The sequence below is a fragment of the Staurois parvus genome, unplaced genomic scaffold (assembly GCF_062004578.1).
Source record: "Staurois parvus isolate SC_StPar_1 unplaced genomic scaffold, SC_StPar_1.0 ptg000059l, whole genome shotgun sequence".
Classification (NCBI taxonomy): domain Eukaryota; kingdom Metazoa; phylum Chordata; class Amphibia; order Anura; family Ranidae; genus Staurois; species Staurois parvus.
In genome coordinates, this window is record NW_028317855.1 from 11,528,986 (window position 1) to 11,556,564 (window position 27,579).

At 40.9% G+C, this 27,579-nt stretch overlaps 1 protein-coding gene across 2 annotated transcripts in view; it reads left to right on the forward strand.

The window, feature by feature from the left end:
• AGPAT4 (1-acylglycerol-3-phosphate O-acyltransferase 4) overlaps window positions 1-27,579 on the forward strand; it is a 128,876-nt gene that overhangs the window by 41,895 nt on the left and 59,402 nt on the right. For both annotated transcript variants that reach the window (XM_089668606.1, XM_089668607.1), the window contains 2 exons: window positions 14,972-15,141; window positions 26,450-26,611. In XM_089668606.1, coding sequence (XP_089524732.1) covers window positions 14,972-15,141; window positions 26,450-26,611 — 332 coding nt within the window. The remainder of the gene's footprint in view (window positions 1-14,971; window positions 15,142-26,449; window positions 26,612-27,579) is intronic.

Below are 27,579 nucleotides of genomic sequence, written 5' to 3' on the forward strand. Positions count from 1 at the left end.
TTGAATCACTTTAATATTTAGTTGTATAACCACTGTTTCTGAGAACTGCTGTAGATCTGTGTTGCATGGAATCAACCAACTTCTGGCACCTGTGAACAGGTATTCCGGCCCAGGGTGATTGGACTACATTCCACAGTTCTTCTCTATTTCTTGGTTTTGCCTCAGAAACTGCATTTTTGATGTCACCCCACAAGTTTTCTATTGGATTAAGATCCGGGGATTGGACTGGCCACTCCATAACGTCAATCTTGTTGGTCTGGAACCAAGATGTTGCACGTTTACTGGTGTGTTTGGGGTCGTTGTCTTGTTGGAACACCCATTTCAAGGGCATTTCCTCTTCAGCATAAGGCAGCATGACCTCTTCAAGTATTCTGATGTATTCAAACTGATCCATGATCCCTGGTATGCGATAAATAGGCCCAACACCGTAGTATGAGAAACATCCCCATATCATGATGCTTGCGCAACCATGCCTCACTGTGTTCACAGTGTACTGTGGCTTGAATTCAGTGTTTGGGGGTTGTCTGACAAACTGTCTCCGGCCACTAGACCCAAAAAGAACAATCTTACTTTCATCAGTCCTCAAAATGTTGCACCATTTCTCTTTAGGCCAGTCAATGTGCTCTTTGGCAAATTGTAACCTCTTCAGCACATGTCTTTTTTTTAACAGTGGGACTTTGCGGGGCTTCTTGTAGATAGCTTGGCTTCACATAGGTGTCTTCTAATTATAACAGTACTCACAGGTAACTTTAGACCTTCTTTGATCTTCCTGGGGCTGATTGTTGGCTGAGTCCTTGCCATTTTGGCTATTCTTCTATCCATTCAAAGGGTAGTTTTTCTCTTTCTTCCACGTCTTTCAGGCTTTGGTTGCCATTTTAAAGCATTTGCGATCATTTTAGCTGAGCAGCCTATCATTTTCTGCACTTCTTTATATGTTTTCCCCTCTCCAATCAACTTTTTTTTTTTTTTTTTTTCCAAAAAAATAATGTTTATTGTGAAATACAGATTGACATAATAAGCTAAGATAAACATGAAATGTGAGAAAGACAATTAGCAACACACACATCTAGTCAAGAGTGCATGAAAACAAGTACAATTACAAAAACAAAGCAGTGTGGGGTAACTAAACCACGACACGGTAGTGCCTGAAATACATTAGAACGCTTGTAATGAAACGCGTTAGGCCATGAGGCCCCAGACCTCCTCTGATAACGTCACAAAGTGTGGATCTGCAGCGGGGAGAAGAACGCAAACGACGTCTAAGCCAGAGTCAGTGCTATAAGTTGAAAGTGGTGGAGGCGTCTGAGCGCGGGTGTGAGAATGTGTGATCAAGTATACTGCTAGTATGAAAGGGGAAGTGATTCTGTCATCATAGCTAATTGTCCTTTGGGTAGTTGACCAATGCATGCAGAGGTTAGTCAGAAACCAATCAACTTTTTAATCAAGGTACGCTGTTCTTCTGAACAATGTCTGGAACGACCCGTTTTCCTCAGTATTTCAGAGAGAAATGCACTGTAACCAGCATGTACAACATTTGCTGCCTTCCTTCCTTAAATAAGGGCAATAATTGCTACCTGTTTTTGAAAGAATGAATGACCTCACTAATAGAACTCCACACTGCTATTATTTTGAACATGCCCCTTTCAATTAGTGATTCAATTACACAGAATCAGCAGCATGCATATCATGACTGCTGGGTCTGTTGGATTTCTATTACTCTACTATACCTGCTAGTAAATTATTTGCCATGTAGAAATATCATTTCTACCAAAAACAGTGATTGATCAGGTTAGTGATGTCTGACTGCTATTATTTTGAACACAACTGTATGTCTGCTGCAACCTGCCCTTCTCACATTTGCTGCAACATTTCTGGAGTACATCTAACAGTCTAGCACACGGTATGCTGCAGTATTTCTAACTTTTAGGTTCCTACTCCACTTCCCTGACTTTCTTTCACACATCTGCAAAATACAACTATTACATAAGCTGCAACATTTCTGTTTCTAGAGATCTCTTTGGGATCAACACACCCTGTGGTTTCTTGCATGCCCCATTGTCACTCTTGTAAGCTTTTCCTGCAGATACAGTAACAAAAAACTTTATTTCTCTGTAATAGATGTAATTTTAATCAATTGATGGATCCCATGAAGCTGCACATCTATGCAGACCCACTGGTATTGGAATGAATGGCAGACTCGGCCTGGGCTCCCGCCAGGCCACACCTCCAGCGCATTTCATGTTTAAGCTCGGAGGGGCATAGAGAAACAAGTTTGGGGCGTGGTCTGGTGGGAGCCTCCAGGCTAAGACTGCTATTCATTCCAGTGCCAGTGGGTCTGAATAGATGTGCGGCTTCATAGGATCCATTCTTTGCTTAACAGTTGCTCAGAGCTTAGATGAGCTCCTTCTGTGCCCTGCAGTCATAGTGGTGGACAGAGGATTGCTTTCCCTTGTAGCCTGAGTGGCACACATTTTCCATTACCAGTTCACAGATGTAATTTTAATCTTGAAACATTCAGTGTATAAACTGCTAATTTGCTTACAGTGTTTAGCATATTAGTGTTACTTTAGCAGCATTTAAAGCATCGTAATGCATTTACACCTTATTTCCAGAGCATCCATGAACATTAAAAATACAAACTACTCTGTTAGACAATGACTATATCTTGTGTGGCCTAGCTGATTTTGGTAGAAACGCAGAGAAATATTGCTGCAATGCAGGAAGGAAAAATACAGACATGTTGCAGATTTCCTTACAGCGCTGCAGCTTACCCGAATGCTGCAGTCAAGTGTGAAGAGGGCACATAGAAAACAATTTGCTTTCTGTATGCCGTTGTGGAGATCCTTTGTTTTCTTTTGTTGAAAACCTCAAGTCTCCGCACAAGTGTAAATAAGCCTTAAAGATACTGTGTTTAATTAGACATGTAGATGGATCCAAGTTAGTCCAGTTCAAGGACCAGCTGAATTTCGCTCCATCTATGTATAGGCTGGTTGTACTGAAGTCTCTTGATCGACTTCTGTGCAAACAGCCTGTTGGGTTTTTTTCGCAACCCAGAATCTGGTTGTAATGACTATTTACAAGGCTGTGTAAACATGTGCATTGCAAAATACTCACCTGCTGCCTCTGACTGGATCCAAATGGAGAAACAGAAAAAGGGCGCACCAACCTAGTGCATTATCGTTTAAAATAATTTATTAAAGAAACAAATAGGTATCATACTCACAATGGACATAATAACACAGGCATGTCAAACTGAACAAGGTGTTTGACATGCCTGTGTTATTATGTCCATTGTGAGTATGATACCTATTTTTGTTTCTTTAATAAATTATTTTAAACGATAATGCACTAGGTCGGTGCGCCCTTTTTCTGTTTCTCCATTTGTATCCAGTGTATTCGGACCACCCCGGTCTGTTGAGGGCAGCAAGCAGTGCATATTCCAGAAAATTCCAGAACATTCCTATTGGGTCTACTGAGTCCTTTCCTAGCGCAGGAGTAAAGTGTTTGTTGTATCTGACTGGATCCAGCTGCTGTTAAGCTGACAGTTTTCCACCCAGCTCCTTCAACTTTTCAATCAAGGGATGCAGGCAAAAGACGGCTGACAAGGTCACCCACTGACTGAAATTTGAACAGTGTAATGTCAGCTTAAGCTGGCTATACATGGATTGAAATTCAGCTGGTTCAGCAGGGACCAGCCTAATTCTAGTCCATGCAAGGTCATCCTGGTTGTACAGAAGTCCATCTATCAATCAACTTCTGTACAACCAACCTGTCAGTTTTTTCTGGACAATCAGTGCTGCCAGCTATAGCCGGCAACACTGATCATTGTATTCTGACAGTGAGAACTCTCCCCACTGTCAGAATACAATAGCTCCACGGATGTGATTACCCCATCAACACCAAGTGATTGAAAAAAAAAATGCATTATCTATGGCCTGCCTATTAGCATTGTAGTGAGAGTCTAAAGCTACATGCTTTTGTTGGTTTACTTGCCTACATTATTACAATTATTACTGTCTTATGTTATTATTATTACAATTACCTGTGAATGGTCAGCCCTGAACACAGACTGTCTGCATCCAGGGACGATCATCCACAGGTAATTGCTGCAGGAATGATCACATGCACATGACCACAAATAGCTGCAGGGCTGTCAGGCTCTCTTTTTGCTTTCAATGGAGCTTCCTGCGTGTAGCAAATCACAGGGGACCCCATTTGGTTTTCCTTGGGTAAGATATTCAAATCGTGGACAACTACCCTACCCCATCCCTCCCCCCCACCATATCCACCTCCCTTCCCATACCCTACCCAACGTGCTCATAGGAACTCCCTGGCCTATATATTACCCTGGAATATGACGCAGGATTCCCCCACTAGCGATTCCTATTTTAGGAACATGTACGCCTATCCTGATCCCCCTCTCCCAACATTGTTTTTTTTATTTCGTGTCCTACTAGGCCTCCAGACGTCCCTTCATATCTAACATATCTTACTCCGGCTTCCTCTTGGAAACCCTATGTGGGACAAAGGGGAGGGCCGACTGAGGGAGGGGTGGAGGGACGTAAGAAAAAAACAAACTACTAGGCACAGGGGACCCAAGTCCCCAGCCCAAAGGTCAACACTATGACTTGAATTCCTCCCCCTCGTCCCCCCCAACCCATTCCCTGGCTAATTTCTCCTTTTATTTACTTGCTGCCATTTTTCGTTTCTTAACTCCACTCTCTCATTAGACCCTTCTGACCACCCCGCAATATCCACAATCTGCAGTTCTAGTTTTTCACAAGTGTCTCTTAGTTCCTCTGGGAATCTCAACCTTGCCGATTTCCCGTCTTTCTACCCAATCAGGCATGCCGGAAACCCCCAGTTATAGCAAATGCTTTTCTCTCTCATCTGCTCCAATAACGGTTTCAGCAATCTTCTTCTAGACAGAGTTTCAGCAGATACATCTGCAAAAACTTACAATTTCGTTTCTCCAAATCTTATTTCGGATGTCTCACGCAGTTTTTTCCATATTCTCTCTCTGTCCTCATGATAATGGAAATCAACAATCACATCTCTTGGAAGTTCTGATGTAATTCCTGGTGGACATCTAATTCTATGCACTCTCTCAATCTTTAGTGGGTCTGTGTCTGATCCTCCTATTAATGGGTTAAACACACTCCTTTTTTTTTCCTTGCAGGTCCTCTTCATTTGGATCTTTTGGTAGGCCCCGGACCCTCAAGTTATTACTTCTCTCTCTGTTCTCTTGATACTCTAAATTGTATGATAACTTCCTCTGTTCCTTTTTTAACTCTTCTACCTGCATTTCCAATTTAACAATCTGCTGGGCCTGATTTTCCATTTTCCCTTCCACTTCTACTCTTGTTAACATTCGTCTCAGATCCTTATGAATCAACGCCTTTTCATTTTTCATGGAGAGTTCCAATTTTGCGAACATTTCTGCCTTCTCGGTTTTGGAGGAATTTGAAATATAGCCCCCTGTTGATTCATAACATTTTGCTCTGCTAAAGTGTCCGTATTTATGGAATCATTTGTCAATCATTTCCATCTCACATTCTGAATGACAGTCTAGTTTACTCCCTGTCCTATTTTCTCTTTCTTTCCTTTTGTTTCTCAGAGCCCTATATCTCTGGACTTTTTTCTTGAATCGCAATATATTTCCTAATTGTACTCATGTTTGTATTTGATTGCAGAGTTTTTAACCCCTCCCCTTTAGTGGGTCTGCTCCTCATATTGATTGAGCTTGTCTGCTGGTTATCTGATCGCTGCACACAAACGGTATTATCACACCTGTGTGAAACTCCTCCTTTGTTCTCTGACATATGTACAGTCCCATATAACTTTAAGAAAGTATGTTCGCACACTTCCTTAACCTCGGAGATCACCGAGCACCTTTGTTTTCTGCCCTCCCAGTCCCTCCTCTCAAGTGTCCATTTATTTATATTAGAGACAAAGCAATATTAACGTAATCATCCAGCCGTTGCCCACCCAACTCACCATCACCATCTGAACCTGGTACTCTAGCTCCTTGTGGAGTAACCTTGGCAAGGAATCAGTAAGTCCAGAATGTCCAGAGAGTCCTGTGCTAGCAGGTGTCTTAGGGTCTTATGCTCTGCCCGGTGTGGTTCCAGCGCTCCTTCCTGAGATCCTCCATGGTCTGTTGTTTCTGGGGAATCCTCCTTCCTCCTCACTCTGCACTCCTCTACATACCGCCGGCCGGCACTGATCCTTCCAGGAGCTCCAGGGACCGAGTGCCCGTCCCTCCACTGCACCGCTCCCCAGACGGGCTCCCCATCTCTGCCGACCGCCTCTTGGCCTCCACACCCAGTGCAGGTGTCCTCAACAGCCCCAGTGTGGACCCAGAACAGCGCCGGCGCCCCGGGCAGATCTCACCGCTCAGGAAAGCAGGACCGGGAAGGATCTGGCACATTCTGGAAGCCAGGAGCAGGAATAGAGCAGCTAGCACCACAGGATCCAACCGTCAGGATCCAGGTAAGCTCCGGCTGAGGGGTGTCGAGTGATCCTTGCTTTAGGCAGCCTACATAGAGCCAGCGTCTGGAGCTCCTTCACATCACAAGCTCACAGCGCCATGTTCCGGCCCCTCCCACCCCCAGCCGACCTTCTGAGACAGGAAAGAGGGACACCTTTAAGTCACCAAAATGTCTTGGGTAATTACAACTGGTCTCATTTGCAAGTGTGAATAGAACCTTACTTAGAACATCTTACTGCTGAGGGACTTGCCATCTAGGAAAAAATGCATAACATAAACATAATTTGCAGTCTTACTGCTTATGGAAATAGATTCTACTTTCTGAAAAAAACTGTTGTCAATTCAACTCTGGTAAAATATATTTCAGTTATTTATTTTAGCGTTTTTTTTTTTAGGGCAATTTAGAGAGCTGGCTGACAAGGTGTCCATGTGGTTGTGAGATTCATACTACTGTACTGCTTTGATTTTCTAGAAATCACAGTTGTTTCTCTGCAGGAAGCTAAATATTTGACCTTTAGTAGTAGGGGAGACACATTTCTTTTCAATCACAACACCATGGGTGGGCTTCTGCTGCATGAAAATTATGGAACCTAAAGACTGATAAATTCACTGTCCAATGTTTTAGTACAAAATGTTCTAGTTGTACCATATAGACAAGAATATCGCATGATCAAATGAACAATATAAATAACAAAAGAATGCTACTCCATTAAATTATTAGGTTATTTAAACAATTACAGCATTAATGGTTAACCACTTGTCCTCCTGAGGATTTATCCCCCTTCCTGACCAGGCCATTTTTTGCATTTATGGCGCTGCGTTATTTTAACTGACAATGCTGCACCCAAATTAAATTAACGTCCTTTTTTCCCTCGAATTGAGTTTTCTTTCGGTGGTGATCCTGTGTTTTTTATTTTTTCCGCTATAAAAAAAAAAACGACAATTTTGAGAAAAAAAACAATAATTTTGACTTTTTGCTATTAAACATGTCCAGTAAAAAAATGTTTTAAATCAAATTTCATCATAAACGTAGGCCAAAATGTCTACATTTTGCTAAAAAAAAAATCCCAATACGTGTAAATTAATTGCTTTACGTGAAAGTCATAGTGTTTATAAATGGCAGTATAGAATTTTTTTTTTTACGACTAATGGCTGGCGGTGATCAGTGACTTATATCGGGACTGCGGTAGACATTCTGACACTGGGGGAAACTGACTTGGTGTCACTGACATCCCCAGTGACACCAATACAGTGATCAGTGCTAAAAAAAAGCACTGACACTATACTAATAGCACTTAACATTAGGGACAATCAAAGGGTTAACTGTGTGCTGGGAGTGTTTTACTGGGGGGCGGTGTGTTGGAGCTTCACTGTAGCCGACAGGGAGGAGGACTGTTAGTAAACAAAGCAGCCCTCCTCCCCGTCGGAGATCCTCGGTAATCACTGGGTGCCGACAGGTAATCACTGACCGGGACCCGGTGATTGACAGCCGTGGCCGCGAATGGCTGCTCGCACGTGCCCCCTACCCGAAAATGCGAAATCACGTATATTTACGTGATTTTGCACACGCCTGCCGCCCTATAGCAGTATATCTGCTATATGGCGGTGGAGAAGCGGTTAAAGTACAACTGTCATTAGAAAGGTACTGCTGTTGCTGACCTCTTTCTGAAAAATCGAGTTGCCTGGCTTTATTGCCTTTGAAGCGACATTAAACTATAGTTTAAAAAAACTAAACTGTGTTCAAGAATGTATCCTTAACTCAGAAAAGTACCTTCTATTCCAGTAAAAATTAAATAAAAACTTTGTTACTATGAAAACATGTATAGAATATAGTCAACTGCCTGCTCACCTAGAAAAAAGGTGTGGGGGTTAAGACCTTTAACCATAAACATGAAAGAACAGCCCCTAGGAAAGCACCCCAGGGACATAGCAGTATAATAAACCACACAAGGCTTGTCACGGCTAATCAATCCAACACATGGACACAAGAGGGGGAAAATTATTAAGAAAAAATCAAATTTTTTTATTTTCACTATCAAAATACAAAAATTCACAATAATGTAAACCCTCTTACCTAAACATCGAAATCCTTCTTCTCCATAGAAAGAACAATAAAAACAAAAAATGTTGTCTTATCTTATCTTCTTCTGTTCTCAGCTTCTTCTAAATTTCCACTTTTTTTGCTGCAAAGTGGTTATGTTCGTTTTCTGTAAACCTACTATATGTAGGAATGTATGTACCCTCTTGCTCACTCCCAAGATGTACTATGACATTTCTAGTGTATATACAGCGTTGCACATGACCATAACTAACATGGAACGCTGTGACTGACAGTTTTCACTTCGATCCGGCAGGGGGAAAGATTACCCCCTATACTTGCCTAGGTGGATGCTGCATCCACCTAGGCAAGTATAATTTAGGAAAAACAAAAAAAAGGACTTCTCTTTTAAATGTTCCCGTAGATGATAGTTACCTGCTGTAGTTAGTCAGGTTGAAAAGACACAAGTCCATCTATTCCAACTAATAGAAAAAAAAGAACCTCCATATAAGCCATTCTATAAATAAATACAAAAAAATTGTGTGTGCAATTGTCTATCCTAATAGTACCAAGTATATCAATCATAGCTAGCCAGCACTAAAAAAGTGTTTCACACTAATAAAATAACAAAGAAAGTAGAGCGGTGTTAATAAATTAGAATAAAATTCTACTAAACACCTTCAATATGAAAAATACAAAAAAATACAAACAATTGTTATGATATTGAATGTCTTTTGGTCTAGACAGTCCCAAAGCCATATAAACCCAGCTTCACAGAAAAGTGAAATTCCAATCCTAAATTACTGTGTGGTGAATCCACAAGGGCAACCTTCACCAAAAACACCTATGCACCTATATTACTCACCTCAGCTTTTAGACCTCCTAATAAACAAGGTTTATACATGCTCATAAATGATGAAGAGGGTTCCGCCATTCCTTCACAAACCCAATTAATGAACATGGATGGATTAGATTCATCATCTCATCTTGTATATCCAGAGTAGCTCAGAAGAGGGAGAAGCACATCATAGTGCTCACTGTGAACTTAAACCTATGAAAATCACTCACTTTGTAACAAATGATAGTGTTTCTTTAAATACCTAGTTGATGGAGAGTGTGATGAGTCTGAAGTATTATGGGTGGAACTGCACATGGGGGTGCGTACTACAAAGGTAATCATTGGAGTTTGTTATAGGCCTCCCAGTGTTAATGAGACTCAGCTCCTTGCATAGATTGAAAGGGCTAGGACAGTGATAATAATGGGGGATTTTAACTACCCGGAAATTGACTGGAGTAAAGGTACTGCAGGAATAGTTAAAGGGCAAACATGTACAAACCTAATACAGGACAATTTTATGGTACAGAACACCTGGGTAGCAGTGACCATAACATGATTTCATTTATTGTAAGCTGTAAACAGCGAGCACATATGGGAAAAATAAAAACGCTCAATTTTAAGAGAGCTAATTTTCCAAGCTGAGCGCTGCTTTTCAAGACTTAGGCTGGGAGGGAATATTGGCATCAATGAACACAACACAGAAATGGGAGTTCTTCAAAAAGACTATGTGAACACACTGAAAAATATATTCCCATGGGCAACAAGTTTCAAAGGCTAAAAATCAAACCTATGTGGCTTACGGCCAAAGTTAAAAAAGCTATAGATAATAAGAAAAGAGCTTGTATTAAATATAAAAATGAAGGAACGCTATCATCGCTTAAACCTACAAAGAATATAACAGAATATGCAAAAAGGAAATAAAGGCCGCAAAAATTGAAAATGAACGACAGATTGCAAAAGATAACAGGACCAACCCCCAAAAATTCTTCAAATATAGTAATAGAAAAAAGGTCAGATCCGAGCATGTAGGCCCTTTACAAACTAATCTAGAGTGGGTGACTGGGGACAAAGAGAAGGCAAATTTATTAAATACCTTCTTCAGCTCTGTGTATACCGAGGAGCATGGGTGAGCTCTTGTCCATAATAAGCATGGTATTGACACAGCTCCAGATAATCCACATAATCCAATGGCTCACAATTGATATGATCCAAAAATATTTAGACAGAATAAAGGTGAATAAAGCACCTGGACTGGATGGCATACACCCATGGGTCCTTAAAGAATTGAGCTCTGTCATTTCAAAGCCATTGTTTCTAATTTTTAGGGACTGTTTAATGACTGGCATAGTACCACTGGATAGGCGTAAGACCAATGTGGTGCTAGTATTTAAAATGGGGTCAAAATCTTTACCAAGTAATTCTAGACCTGTTAATTTAACTTCTATAGTTGGAAAGATACTGGAGAGTTTAATAAAAGACCACATAGATGAGTTCTTGCTGGAAAAAAATATTTTAAGCAACAGACAGCATGGATTCATGAAAGACAGTAGTTGTCAAACAAATCTGATTTCTTTTTATGAGGAGGTGAGCAAAACCTTGGACAGAGGGGTGGCGGTGGACGTGGTATACTTGGATTTTGCAAAAGCATTTGACACAGTACCCCACACATGGCTAATGTGTAAGGTAAAGTCTACGGGCTTGAAAAAAATCTGTACGTAAATGGATAGAAAACTGGCTAAAAGATCTTATTCATAGAGTAGTTGTTAATGATTCATACTCTGAATGGTCTAGGGTTGTCAGTGGTGTACCCCAAGGTTCGGTGTTGGGACCCTTGTTTTTTATATATAAACAATATAGGGTCTGGGATTAAAAATACCATTTAAGTTTTTGCAAATGACACCAAGCTGTGCAGTGGAATAACGTCCTTACAGGAGGTCTTCAACTTACAAGTCGACCTCAATGCACTGTTTAATTGGGCAACTATGTGGCAAATGAGGTTTAATGTTGATAAAGGTAAGATTATGCACTTGGGGGCCAAGAATATGCATGCATCATACATACTAGGGGGAGTACAACTGGGGGAATCAATGGTGGAGAAGGTTCTGGGAGTTCTGGTAGATCACAAGCTTAATAATGGCATGCAATGCAAGCTGCGGTTTCTAAAGCGAGCAAAATCCTCTCTTGTATTAAAAGAGGTATAGACTCCAGAGAGAGAGAGATATCATATTACCCCAATACAAATCATTAGTAATACCTCATCTGGAATATGCAGTTCAGTTTTGGCACCAATTCACAAAAATAACATTGGGGAACTGGAGAAAGTACAGAGAAGGACAACCAAACTGATAAGAGGCATGGAGGAGCTCAGCTATGAGGAAGTATTAGAGGAACTGAATTTATTCTCTCTTGAGAAGAGGAGATTAAGGGGGGATATGATCAACATGTATAAATACATCAGTGGTTCATATAGTGAACTCGGTGTAGAGATATTCACCCTGAGGTCATCACAGAGGACAAGGGGGCACTCTTTACATCTGGAGGAAAAGAAATGTAATCTCCAAACACGTAAAGGTTTCTTCACAGTGATAGCTGTGAAAATGTGGAATAGATTCCCTCAAGAGTTGGTTCTGGCCAGCTCAGTGGATTGCTTTAAAAAAGGCCTAGATTATTTCCTAGATACACAGAATATAACTGGATACTAACATTTATAGGTAAAGTTGATCCAGGCAATATCCGATTGCCTCTCGGGGGATCAGGAAGGAATTTTTTCCCCTGCAGGAGCAAATTGGATCATGCTTTGCTGATTTGTTTTGCCTTCTTCTGGATCAACTGTGGGTATAGGATTATAACTTTTTTTTTTTTTAATGGTTGAACTAGATTGACTTTTGTCTTTTTTCAGCTATGTAAATGCCCAAACATATGTGACCTTCAAACCGTTGGTTTCACAACAGAGGTGAAAACTGTGTAAAACCTTCACCACAAAGTACATACAATCTACTTTGCTGCCAGGACCCTTTAAATAAAGGAGGTCTATCAAAGCCTAATAATTGAACACAGAAACTGTTTTCTCGACTGGGTCAGTGCTTCTACCAAGATGGATTGCAGTGGTTACTTAAAAGTTTCCCGTCTTATAGATACAGTAAGTAAATCTCGAAGAGAAAAGAGGGGTTCATTGCCGTAATTTATTGAATATAAGCTTATACTCAAAGCACTCACATGTAAAATGTAGGAATCAGCATAATTGAGCACATAAAGATAGTATAGTATCGTTGTGAGGCCCAAATCTCTGCTGCAACAAACCACTGTCAGTCCATCAAACAAGTGTGATAATGTCACAAACGGGTACCACCCTTACATTTTACGTCCAGTCAGGAACTTTTTCAGTATCTTACATGATGTCATATTCCCAATTTTCCCATTCTGTGAACAACCAAGAACTGATTCAGACATAATGGACAATGGTCAATTCATGTTTGCTTAGGTAGTTTAACCCCAAGACTGAGATGAGCTAGCTATCTGACAACTGCTCATTACTTTAGTTTTACTTTTTAAGCCAGCTGGTTGGAGTATTTTGTATATTCTGTTAGTGCGCCTTTCCTTTGCAACATTTTGTTCTTTTACTGACAGGAAATTTGTCTGGTCTTCTCTGGTGACAGCTTAAGAACCAAAGATTTATATGGCCCATGGGAAAATGAGCTGGTGTAACTATTCGTCATCCCATTTGGGACTTGTGGAGCCTATAATTACTTGTTCAAGTGTGTATTATGGCTTAAGCATTTCATAGAAAACATTCTGAAATCTGTTCTGTACCTTTTGAATTGCTAGTTGAATTCTGTACATTTAAAATAAAGGCAGAACTTTTTTTTTAGTTTTGGACAGTGTGGAGATGGATTAGAACACCTGTCAGTTTTTATTGCAGCCTATACCCCTGGGAGATTCACCCTCTTTGTGTCCTGTTTACCATTACCATTGAAAGTGAACATAAAAGAATCACCAAATGTTGGGTTGTCCCCAGAAAAGTAATACAGGGGAAATTTTCCAATGGGGACACTAGTTCTGGTGACCTGGTCTCCAAGGAATTTCCACAGATTTTCTCACTTCCTGTTTTTGCTATGGGACGATAAGTGAAGGTAAATCTCCCAAAATCTTCTTTACTGTATCCAAAATAGAAAACAAAAAAAAGGGTTTTGCCTATAGTTCTACTTTAAATGAGAAGTATGACCACTCATGTGACCCAGAATCAATCAGCAGCAGGCAAAGCCGTCTGTGGACTGATGTCACAGAGCCGGTCCAGCCTCTGCAAGGATCCTGACAGTAATGTTGGGATTTACCCAGATATCTGCGGGGCAGCTGGCTCAGCCTCTGTGTGCCTCTTAGAGCCTTAGCCAGCCACTTCTGCCCCCTCCAGTTAATTGAACATGCAGTTCTCAGTCATAGAGCCTGCGAGGGCCAGCTGCAGTTGAGAAAAAACATTTACCACTGATAGGGGTGCTTACAGCGATCAGCTTTATTTATGTAAAACCTTTATTCCAAAGGGAAAAAAAAACTGTTGCTGTAACTACAGTGTAAGCTGGAGTTTGGCTTTAATTTGTTCAATCTGCTAGTCCATCTAGCACTCCCCTCCCCCCAGATTGACAATGCTGCTGCCCAAAGGCTCCCACGGTGCTCATTCATCTGGGCACCCTAATACAGGAGATGTGTTACTGGCCAGATCATCAGGTGAAAACAGAGGGAAAAATTAAAAAAAAGAAAACTAATGCATCCACCACATCTTTGGTTTTGGGTTTAATACTGCTTTAAGTAAAGACCACAAAACATGCCTAAATTATGTACAGTTGCTTCTTTTAATGCCGATGAACCCCAGGCAAACCAATAAGTACACAAATGAAATACATATTAGGTAGATGCTTTACCTGACAAAGAATTTGTACTTCTGTCCATCCAGTTCTGAGAGTACACAGCTCTTACACACCACACAGTCCTGTCTTAGCAGGGAAGGAGACCTTATCTTTCTCTGCTTCAGTTATGTAACAATAAGGGCTCATTCACACTGTCCACACCCTAAATGCTTTGTTTTAGTGTGAGCAGTTAACTTTTAACTTGCAGTGTGGTGACGTGGTGCTTTCCAGTGCTCTGCGGTATAATGCCACATGTCATACCCCACTATGGGACTAGCCAGTAAAAGTAGAAATAGTAGACTGATGAACTCATCTTTCTGTCATTCTCCTTTCTCCTCCTTTAAGCATGCACTTCTGCACAACTGACTGGCTTCTTGTGCTGCATTCCTTCCCCCAGTCTGAGTTCTTCTGTACAGGGACTGCAAACTCAGGAACTTCCACTTCTTGCATTAAAAATGTTCATAAATGTAGATCTGTATTTATTTGTGTCTTCATATCTGCCTGGAGGTCAGCTTTAACATTTCATACAGAATATAAGATACAGAATCTATAGGTAATTTTGACATGCACAATATTCTCAAATGTATAGATGCTTTACACAGTGGACAAAAAGGGTAATTTGCAATAAACACATTTATTTGCTGCTTTAAATATACTGTATATGGGAGATTATTTTGAGTATGTTCTGATAATTGTTTGTTTTTCAGAATTGGTGATGTTGTTGGAGTGGTGGTCAGGCACGGATTGTACTCTGTACACTGACCTTGAAAGCTACCCCAAATACGGCAAAGAAAATGCAATAGTAGTTCTTAATCACAACTTTGAAATCGACTTTCTGTGTGGCTGGAATTTCTGTGAAAGATTTGGAGTTCTGGGGGTGAGTATCTGCTAAATAAATTAGTCTTCTAATTGTGCCTGCACAGTGTGAACTTCAACAGCATGGCATATATATTTTCATCCAAACTTTTGTTTCCTTAAATATACAACCCATATTCTTGGGGCAACTTCTTTGGAAGAAAACCAAATGTTAAAACATAAGGAAAAAATAGATATACTTAGGCTGTGGGATGATATTGCTAAAAACATTAGTATGAGTAAAACTTTACTCTATATAGGCTCTATTTCAAATGTTTCACTCTCCCACAGCCTGCCAATTCTGCCATCAACTCTGTCGTGATGGCTTTAATATTTTTTGTGGTTCTGTGTGGATTTAGAAGGCTCTTGAAATGCTTTTAGACTGTTCATGAAAAAAATGTTTCCACATTTATTATTTCCACACATAAAATGTTTAATATCCGATATTCTACCCAAGATTGAAATGGAGTGGTGTGGGACATAGTATATTGTTTGTGCTTTTATTTTATCAAGTTTCAAGTTGTGCTGTTCTTTGTATCTCCTTCTGCTAAGTGGATGCTTAGTTGCATTATCATTTGAGCCTCTGATGTTCAAGTCGTTGGTGAGTGTAAATATGTTGGGCACACTGCGATGCATGCAGCAAGTGCTTGGTTTGCCATTGTGCATGAACCTTCACCTCTAACATTCACCCTTTGCAAAAAATTAAACAATTAGTAATCGGCTTTGTAATCTAAATGATTGCATGCATCCATGCAGAAATTCACAGAAACATATCAGAGGGGTATCTAATGTAGGTGTAAAACAATGAAGGGTGGCCATTTTGAATGTTGCTATGACTCCATGAAAATGTTAATTTGACTCATAAAAATGTACGTGCCTATGTACATACATGTGATTATTAGAGCAAGGTAATACCGGTAAGTTGTATATTTCTCTTCAGAATGGGGTTCTTGGAATTGAAATGTAATTTACATAATCCTGGTCTTAGGTTTGTCGCTGCCACTGTCATTGAAGTGCTTTTATTGGACGATCATCACAAGAAGGTAGGTGAAACTACTTATAGGGCCCTTGTACATAATATGAGCTCATATTTATTGCTGAAAAACCTTTGAGTCTTGTTGAGCCATTGGGCAGCTATTTTTGAAAAATGATAAAGGGCTGCTATTTTTGAAAAATGATAAAATGCAGTTTTATTGTGAAACATTTTCTTACAAAAGACCTACAACTCCCAGTAATTCTAGGTATGAGAGGACACATTACACTTCCCCCTGCCTATCATAACATAGTGCTCAGTGTCTGAGCAGGCTGTGGCCAGGCCCAAGTGCTGTTGTACAAAAGGAAAGAGGAGTGCGTTATTTGAGGAGTTTCTGTAGCCCCTGGCACCTAAAAGGGCCAGAGGATAAAGTATTAGATACTTGGCTTACTTGCTAAACAATCAACCCTTTAATTATTGGCAAAATGCAGATCAAGGGCCCATTCATATAGCCACACAGCCCTATGCAATATGCAAAAGTCATTTGTTTGCTTTTTGCACTAGTGCTGAGCTGCATGCAGGCAGCCTATAAAAAATGAATGAATATGAATCGGCTGCACAGACTCTACCACACATCCTATCCACTGGCTCTGTGTCCAGGACCATGCACCTATCCCTGAGCATCTGGCATACTTGGCTGTGTGGGTAAATCCGTACAGCAGGTTTGTATCTGTTAGCTTTTACAGTTGCAAGAAAAAGTATGTGAACCCCTTGGGATTACGTGGAGTTTTGCATGAATTGGGCATAAAATGTGCTCTGAACGTCATCTAAGTCACGACAATAGAAGAACACAGTCTGCTGAACATAATACTACACAAACATTAGATGTTGCCATGGTTTAACTGCACATAACATGTAAACATTCACAGTGCAGGGAGGAAAAAGTATGTGAACCTTTGGACTTAATAACTGGTTGACCCTCCTTTGGCAGCAATAACCTCAACCAAACGTTTCCTGTAGTTGCAGATCAGACCTGCACAACGATCTGGAGTCATTTTGGACCACTCCTCTTCACAAAACTGTTTCAGTGTAGCAATATTCTTGGGATGTCTGGTGTGAATCGCTCTCTTAAGGTCATGCCACAGCATTTCAATGGGGTTGAGGTCAGGACTCTGACTGGGCCACTCCAGAAGGTGTATTCTGTGCTGTTGCAGCCATTGTTTTGTTGAATTACTTGTATGCTTTGGGTCATTGTCCTGTTGCATCACCCATCCTCTGCGGAGCTTCAGTTGGCGGACAGATGGTCGTACGTTTTCCTGCAAAATGTCTTGATAAACTCTGGAATTCATTTTCCCATCAATGACAACAACCCGTCCAGGCCCTGAGGCAGCAAAGCAGCCCCAAACCATGATGCTCCCTCCGCCATGTTTCACAGTGGGGATGAGGTTTTGATGTTGGTGTGCTGTGCCTTTTTTTCTCCACACATAGTGTTGTGTGCTCTTCCCAAACAACTCAATCTTGGTTTCATCTGTCCACAGTATATTTTGCCAGTAGTGCTGTGGAACATCCAGGTGCTCTTTTGCAAACTTCAAACATGCTGCAATATTCTTTTTGGACAGCAATGGCTTCCTCCGTGGTGTCCTCCCATGTACTCCATTCTTGTTTAATGTTTTCCTTATTGTAGATGTGTCAACAAAAATGTTAGCATGTGCCAGAGATTTCTGTAGGTCTTTAGCTGACACTCTGGGATTCTTCTTTACCTCATGCAGCATTCTGCGCTGTGCTCTTGCAGTCATTTTTACAGGACGACCACGCCTAGGGAGAGTAGCAACAGTGCTAAACTTTCTCCATTTGTAGACAGTCTGACTTACCGTGGACACATGAACATCAAGGCTTTTGGAGATACTTTTGTAACCCTTTCCAGCTTCAAGCAAGTCAACAATTCTTGATCGTAGGTCTTCTGAGAGCTCTTTTCTGCGAGGCATGGTTCACATCAGACAGTGCTTCTTGAAACCAGTAAACCCAAAACAGGTGTGTGTTTTTTAAGGGAAGGACAGCTGTCAGCAACACATCCAATATCATCACACTGATTGGAGTCAAGGTTGGCTCACTCCTGGCTCCAATTAGCTCTGGGAGAAGTCATTAAGCTAGGGCCTCACATACTTTTTCCTCCCTGCACTGTGAATGTTTACATGTTATGTGCAATTAAACCATGGCAACATCTAATGTTTGTGTAGTATTATGTTCAGCAGACTGTGTTCTTCTATTGTTGTGACTTAGATGACGTTCAGAGCATATTTTATGCCCAAGTCATGCAAAACTCCACGTAATCCCAAGGGGTTCACATACTTTTTCTTGCAACTGTATGTGATGTCTGCATGCAGCTTGGCACTGGTACAAAAATTACCTTAACTAGAAAATCTACAATTTCTGGGGAAATTGTGTGAAGTGTTCTTGCCTCCACCAGTAGTCTACACCTGGAGTGGGCGGAGTAACTGGGTGGAGTAGCTTTTGTCACTCTGCTGCCTGCTCACACACCTGGGTTCCTATAGCAACTCACTCTACAGCAAGGGCAGAGGAGCGGTTAAAAACAAACTGCTCCAACTTGCTCACTTCACTGGCGGTTGCCATCTTCAAACAGTTGTAGTTTTAAAACTATAAATCCTACACCGAAGAGCTTTATATTGTGAGACTCACAAGACCCAGACCTACATTTTGATGCATAGTATGTCTCTAAAATATTGAAAATGAAGGCACAGTCGTAGTTTAGAAATTGCCCTTCAAATTTCAGGTGTCTAGAGTGGAGTTTCAATGAATGTCAATGGGCGGCGTGAGTTGCAAACAAATGGTCATATTGTGAAAACTATCAGGACTATGCCTTAGCCGTGTACATTTTTAGTGGCAGCAGGGTTAGCTGAACGATTTGATATAAGATATGTGTATGTGGGCTTGAAAATGACAGAGTGATGGCAGTTTAGAAATCATGTCCTGATTTTTCCTTTCACACTCTAGCTTTGTCAGCTCCCACTGAAGTTGCTCCATTCATTCCTATGGGAAAATTTCACCACAAAAACCGCGATATTTCGTGAACCATTCAGAGAAACGTTCCACAAAGTAATAGCAATCCAATTGGGAACAATCCGCACGTTTTGATATATTACTTGTCTTGTTACTTGTAGTGTAAAAACTGTGGGCAGAGTTAGCGTGGTAAATTTAGCTATAATAATAAGAATATATTTGTGAGATAACAATAAGTGTTCTTGCAAGAACACTTAATAAGAATATATATGTGAGATAACAGTAAGTGGTCTTGCCATACAAGAACACTTAATTAAGTGTTCTTGCATGGCAAGACCACTTACTGTTATCTCACACATATATTCTTATTATTATAGCCAAATTTACCACCCTAACTCCTCCTACTGTTTTTACACTACATAGACAGTAATATACCGAAACGTGCGGATTGTTCCCGATTGGTGTGCTATTACTTTGTGGAACGTTTCGCCGAATAGTTGATGAAATATCGCCGTTTTTGTGGTGAAATTGGTCCCATAGGAATGAATGGCGCAATGTTCAAAACTAGAGTGGGAGCTGACAAAAGCTAGAGTGTGAGATGAAAAATTAGGACATGATTTCTAAACTGCCATCACTCCCTCATTTTCAAGCCCACCTACACAAATTGTATATCAAAACGTTCAGCTATCCCTGCTGCCACTAAAAACCACGTCCAAGCCACGGCTAAGCCATAGTCCTGATAGTTTTCACAATATGACCATTTGTTTGCAACTCATGCCAGCCATTTTACTCCAGCCACTCCAACCACACAACAGTTACTCAAGCCACTCCACCCAGTTACTCCGCCCACTCCAGTTGTAGACTACTGGTGGAGGCAAGAACACTTCACACAATTTCCCCAGAAATTGTAGCTTTTCTAGTTTAAATAATCCTGCTAGAGGCACACAAAGAAATAACAGAGAAAGGGAAAATATGCTGCATTTATTTGTAACAAAATGTAACATGAATGTATTGAGGATAGAGAGAAAGCTATCACTGAGTCCCACAGCCTTCTGAGTTCTGTTGCTATAGGTAACAAAATGTTTTTTCTTTAATACCGCTTTTTCATTGTAACCTTTCTCCATGAACTTAGATAGGTACATATTTGGAAATTGGTGCATTAATGTTTGTAAAGTAACATCCATCCAGAATCATTTAACTACATTATCTTCCGTGGATGGAAGCCAAGCACATTTTATAAAAGTTTGTTTGTGGCTACTACAACAAGCATACGTTTCCATTTAATGGCATCAAAATAATGAGCTAATGTCATCCTTATTGTTATGATATTGAAATGCTTCCATGGGGTTTTTATCTAATGCGTTTCTTTGAGTCTTTGCAGCACATTTCCTTTTGTAGAATTTGTATGTAAACCTTAACAATAAATGTTTATTTGCTCTCTTTGGGTGTATTAATCATACAATACAAAGCATTTTGTTATATTTGTTTGAGAATACAAAAATTAACAATTAATCCTGCTCGAATTCTAATACGGTCCTTTACACTTTGCTTCACTGCTTTTCAGATAGCATTGTTATTAAACCTCCTAGTCTGTGCACCAGAGAACACCTCTTGTTTTCTGAACCATTGGAAGAATTACACTTCCTGTACCAGAGACACAACAGAAAGTTGGGAAATCTCACAAATGAGTTGTCATCTCCAAAACAGGTGTCCCCAGTGGGAGATTTCCCCGTACCTTTCGTTATGAGGACAGCTCTAAAATTTCAGTTTTCACTCACTTTATGTCTTGGTGACAACAGTCACAAACAGGTGAATCTCTAACCAATGGGGACACAGACAGCATTACAAACTTGACAGAGGGTCTAATCCTTCCCATTCAAAACTTAAAAAAAAATGCTTTGACTAAAGCTGCATGTTATTAAAATTACTGCCTAGCACTAGTAGTTTTTTAGATTCATATACTGCATACGTAAGCATTAGATTGTCTGTGAAGGTTTGCATTTTTCCAGGTTATGTTATATTCATTTGTCACGTTCTTATGGACTTGCAATGAAATGTTGAGGATGTTTCCTAACTAATCCAAGCTACTTCTTCTGTTTTAATGAGTGTCAGGAAAATACCCCAGCATTTATTTCCACAAAGGTGGTAGATACACCTTAAAATAAATGAAAGTAAAAAACGTGTGCAGCAGTGCCCCCAGCCCCTTCAATACTTACCTGAGCCTCATCATGTTCCAGGGATGTGAATGACAGCCTCTGCTGCCCAAGGTCTCTTCTTCCTCAGTGGCTGAGACAGCAAGAAGGAGCCATGGGCTCCTGCTGCTGTCACTCACAGCCAGTCAACCAATGAGGAAAGAGAGGGGGCTGGGCCAAACTGTGGCTTCATGTATGAATGAACACACAGAGCAGCGGGTGCTCCCATAGTAAGCTGCATGCTGTGGGGGCACCTGACAAAAAGAAAGAGACAGGAGAGTCTGCAGGGGACCCGAGAAGAGGAGGATCCAGGCTGCTCTATGCAAAACCACTGCACCACTTGGGAGGCAAAGAAACCTCTCAATAAATGAATGGTCTAATGTAGGAGGGCAAAATCTACAGATCAAGATTTGGCCATTTTCTTACACCATAAAATGGAATTCCGGCATATACCTAACTAGCCTTAAAACTGTTTCCACCCCCCTCCTAACACCTATGCTAACTAACCTGTTGAAGAAAGGTGTATATAATTGCCTATTTTAAACCCTATCCGGTCCCATGAACTCCTGTGTCAGCCAGTAGAGGAGAAGAGAGAGCACTCTGACATTGGCTTCAAAGGTGCATCCGTTGCAACCACTCCCGCCTCTGCCCTGCAGCTATGCTGGGTGATAGAGGGGAGCCAGATCATGTGACTGGACTGGAGTGGCCTGAAAATAGGTAAGTATATACAACTTTCTTACACAGGTTAGTTAGCATAGGGGTTAGGAGAAGGGAGGGGACAGTTTTAAGGCTAGCTGGCAAGCTGGAATTCCACTTAAAGAAAAGGGACATTCTTTCAATGACAGTGATGTGCACATTTTTGGATATAGAGAGACAACTGCTTTGCAAGAGATATGAAAGAAGCCATCTATGGCAAAATGGAACATTGAGCAGGATGAGGGCCTTCGACACCATATGATTTCCACGTATGATGCCATTTTAACATCTCTATCAGTGGCATATCATCCATTTGTGCAATGTGTGCGATGCACATGGGCCCCAAGGGATGTGGGACTCACTGTGCCCTCTTACATTGTACAACAAATGTGGAAAAATGCTGTTCCATTTCCACTTCTGTGTCTCCTCTGTAGCTGTACTTGTCACAGGCAGCTGCAGCAGAAACACTGTTTGCGTTGAGTAGGAGTGACACTATGATTCACGGCTGTGAATGGTAGGCCAATCACAGCCAATAATAGCCCTGCCCCCCCACTCCACTCATGTTGGCATAAATAGTGTTTTTGCTGCAGCTGTCTATGACAAGTGCAGCAGAGACACGAAAGGGGGATTGGCTTACCTCTCTTCTCCTCCTCCCTATACTTTTTACAATATTCTAGGTACTGCAGCTTTTTCTCTTTTCCTCCTTCTCCTATGTCCTAGTCCAATAGGTAGGGCTATGATTAACTGTAATTTAACCCTGATTACTGGACCAGGGAATAGGAGACGGGGGAAAAGAGCTGGAGCTTCAGTACCCTGATACTGTAAAGAGTCCAGGCAGGAGAACAGAAATAATCAGTGCAGAGGAGGGCTATTTGTACTGTGAGACAGAGGGTCACTTACTACTGCACTCTATTCTCTCCCTACTGACCTCTGAACTCTGCATCACTTACTTGCAAAAGGAGGCCAAACACATCAAAGCTGCCAAAGCACAGATAGAGGCGGAAATGGCTACATCTATTAAGAAAGGAGACAAAACCTTTTAGGTACATCAGTGATAGAAGGAAAAACATACAATAGGATCACTAAAATGAAAACTGGAAACAATACTTACTGTATCTTAAAAGAGACCTGGATGTAGCAAACCTTTTAAACAAATACTTCTGTTCAGTCTTCTCAGAAATAAATTGTACTAACAGCAACAAGTTGGGGGATCATGTTGATTCTAGTAAGGATGGTTCATTTGCAGAATTTGTGGACACAGAGGTAGCAGAGGAATTGGCACAGGTAAAGCATAATAAAGCAATGGGCCCAAATGGTATTTATCTTAGAATTCTAAGACAACATTATGGTATAGTTGCTGGACCATTAACATTTTTTTTAATCAATCTTATGTAGCAGGAGAAGTTCCCCATAACTGGCAGAAAGCTAATATTGTACCTATCTACAAGAAGGGCAGCAGATTAGAAGCAGGCAACTACAGTCCAGTGGCCAGATCTATTGTTAAGTTATTGGAACCACTGTAAAAAGGGACCACCGATCACTTAAAAAACATCCAACTTGCTAGACCCAAAGCAGAATATCACTAATCTTTTGGACCAGGGTGGTGCTGTGGACATAGCCTATCTTGATTTCAGCAAAGCATTTGATACCGTTCCACACAATGATCAAATAAAAAGTTGTACCATCTAGGGTGGTTCAGTGGATTTGCAGTTGGTTAAAGGATAGATACCAGAATGTGGTTATAAATGGGGTTCATTCAGCACAGAGACCAGTCATAAGTGGTATACCACAAGTCTTCTGTACTAGGTCATGTTCTCTTTAACCTCTGTAAATGTAAATAACATAACTAAAGGGTTTTTGGGTAAGGTATGTCTTTGCTGATGACAGAAAAGTATACAATAGGTTTGATTTCCCTGGAGGTGTCTGTAACATGGAACATGATTTGCGTTGGTGAAAGATTGGTCAAAGCAGTGGAAGCTGCAGTTTAATGCTTCTAAATGTAAAACGGTGCACTTAGGAAAAATAATTAATTTACTGTAAAGTATTAGGGGTACAGTGTTGGCCAGCACAACAGAGGAAAAAGATTTGGGGATACTTATTTCAGATGATTGCAGAATGAGCAAACAGTGTGACCAGGCACTGGGAAAAGCAAATAGAATTTCTAAGATGCATGACTAGATGGGTCACCAGTTCTTTTGTTGGATCCCATTTAAGCTGACAATAGATGGATTAGATTTCTTCTTTTTTTTCATTCAGCCGATAGGTTGAATGGAAAAACTGACCTGATTCCCCTATCCACCCATTCAAGATGGATAGGGAAATCACTCCCACTGAGCTATTGTGTGTGTGATTGAGCAGCATTTATCCAATGGGGCAGTTGTACAGAAGTTATTTGGTAGAGCGATTTTTGTGCAAACAGGGTGCCCATACATGAATCGAAATTTGGCTAGTCCCTGCTGAACCGGACAAAATTGTGATCCATGTATGGCTGGTTTTAGAATACTTTGTCCAGCTCTGGAGACCTCACTTACAAAAAGATATTAATAAGATAGAACGGTCTGAGGGATAAAATATACCAAGAAAGACTTCAGGAACTTCATATGTACAGTCTGGAGGAATGAAGGGAAAAGAGAGACATGATTGAAACCTTTAAATACATTAAAGGGGTGAAAAAGGTTCAGGAGGGCAGGATTTTCATTAGGAAGCCAAGATCCAGAACACGGGGATATGACTTCAAACTACCAGGAGGAAAGTTCAGAACTAATCCTAAAAAGTATTTTTACTAAAAAGGTATTTGACACTTGCAATAGACTTCCAGCAGAGGTAGTGAGTCAGTCATTGCTAAATGGATTCAAACATGCTTCGAATAAAAAGAGATCTATACTCTTAACAAAACCGTTAACAAAAAAAATTGTAAAAATGAAAAAAATTTGGGGGGGCAAAAATTGGGGCAGACCACGCTACTGTCAATCTTCTATGTTTGCGTAAAAAAGTAGCACATCTGGAGCCTGCTCAGGGTCCTTTGTCTCCCCTAACTTGCCTTCACAGCTTATAGGGAATTGCAGGTCAGTGGAGACCAGGGCCTGTCTGTAGTGCTTTCCAGCTAGAGGTAGTGGGTGGAACTGGGGGTGTGGCCACCTCCTTCCCTCCTCGTACAGGTGGCTAATATGGCTGGTCTGGCAGCTGAAGGCGGAAGAGCAGAGATAGCAGTCCTGCAATCTTTCATCTCCAGTGTTGTGGTAAGTGGCTGATGGAGAGAAGCTTCTTCAGCAGGAATTCCATGCTTCTTCTCATTGACTGCCACTACCATGCTGTTCATTAACTGATCCTACCACTTTATACTGCCAGTACACAGGCAACTCTGTGTCACAACCTACTGATCGCTAAATTCTGCCTCACAAACTACATTTTAGTGCTTGTTCAGACCAAGTGTGGTTTGGGAACACGTGTTCCCACATAGCACAAGGTGCACTGCTTTTTTGCAGACGTGCATGGGTTCCATTAATATTGTAGCTGCTGACTTTTAATATTAGGGCACTTACCTGTGCAGGGATCCAGTGGTGTCCTCACCTTGAGCCGATTCTTCAGTCAGCTGTCGGGTGCTGGTGTTCCCATCTTGACTAAGGGAAACCAGCAGTGAAGCCTTGCGGCTTCACAGCTGGTCTCCTATTGCGCATGTGTGAAGCGCACTGTGCACTGTGAATGGGCCGCAGTCCTCTAGGACCTGCTGAGTTTCCCAGAGGGCTGCAAGGGCGTGCAAAGAGGGAGCAGGTACCTGTCAAAACCAGGTACCCGCTCCCCCTCAAAAGATGCCAAATGTGGCAGCGGAGGGAGGGAAGAGGCACATAAGCGGAGCTTCCACTTTTGGGTGGAACTCTGCTTTAAGTGCTCTTGAACATTGTAGGTGTTCGTTTGTAGCTTTTCAGAACTAAGTCTGTGGTCATCGGGACAAATGTACCATTTCTGAACATGAACAGCAGTTTTGATATACCAGCATCCATGCTCACCCTGAATTGTTTCTTGCCTACTAGCCCATCTAAAACTACATGACTAATGTTGACAATTCTGCAGTTATTTTACTGCGGTTGAACTGTGTTGTAATCCTGTTACAGAAAATCGACACCTCTACTGGCAGAATCAACAAGTAATAAAACTTATAGTATGTTATGGTGTCTTACAAAAAAGGCAGTATTATTGCCAAGGACATGCTGTGGGATATATATCTTTTTTTATTTTGTCCATGGTCTGATATAAAAGGGTGTATATTTTATACTGAAGTACTTGAGGGAATATAACACTTTTTTGATGTAGTAGTGTACAGTACAGTACACATTATGTGCTGATAGGATTCAGTAATTGAAGTTGTGTCTGGACCAGCCTAAGTTATTGATTTCTGTTGTGCATAGAAATGTACGTTTCTCCTAATTGCTTTTACTTTTACTGTTTGGTAGAGCTCAAAAGTCCTAGCCAAGAAAGAGTTGTCCTACGTGCCAGTAATCGGCTGGATGTGGTACTTCTTAGAGATAGTGTTTTGTAAGAGAAAATGGGAAGAAGATCGGAAAACAGTTATGCAAGGCTTAAGGAATCTTAAAGACTACCCTGAACATTTTTGGGTAAGCAAAGTATGATAATATTATTTATATATATATATATATATATATATATATATATATATATATTTCATTCCCTGCAGACTTTGTACGTTTGCCCATTTACAAAGAAATGAAGGGTGTATAATTTTAATCATTGGTGCATTTTAAAAGATAGACAAATATCAACCAAAAATCCAGAAAAATACACGATACAAATGTTATAAATTAAGTTGCAATTCAGTGAGCAATATAGGTATTTGATCTCCCAACAACCAACAATAATTCTGGCTCCCACAGACTGGCTATGTGCTCATGTGGCACACAGGTTAGTCCTGTCAATTTAAGATGGTGCTCCTAACGACAACTCATTATGTCTATTAAAGACACCTGTCTGCAGAATCTTTCTTCCATTCAAACCTCACCATCATTATGGACAAATGGCCGAAGGGTTGTCATAGTACGTCAGCAACAAGATTGCAGACCTGCATAAGGCTGGAATAGGCTACAAGGCCATTAGCAAGAAGCTTGGTGAGAAGAAGACAACTGTTGGAAAGATTATTTGCAAATGGAAGAAATACAAAATAACCATCAATCGCCCTTGGTCCATGCAAGATTTCGCCTCATGGGGTAAGAATGATTATGAGAAAAGTGAGGGATCATCCCAGAACTACACTGGTGGAGCTTGTGAATGATCTCAAGACGGTTTGGACCACAGTCACCAAACAAACCATTGGTAACACAGTACGCCACCATGGATTGAAATCTTTCAGCACCCGCAAGAAGGCACATGTACAGGCCCATCTGAAGTTTGCCAGTGGACATCTAAATGATTCAGAGAAGGATTGGGAGAAAGTGCTGTGGTCAGATGAGACAAAAATTGAGCTCTTTGACAATAACTCTACTCTCCATGTTTGGAGGAAGAAACATGCTTGGGGATCAAATACTTCTAAATTGAGTTGCAGTTCAGTGAGTAAAATAACATTTGTATC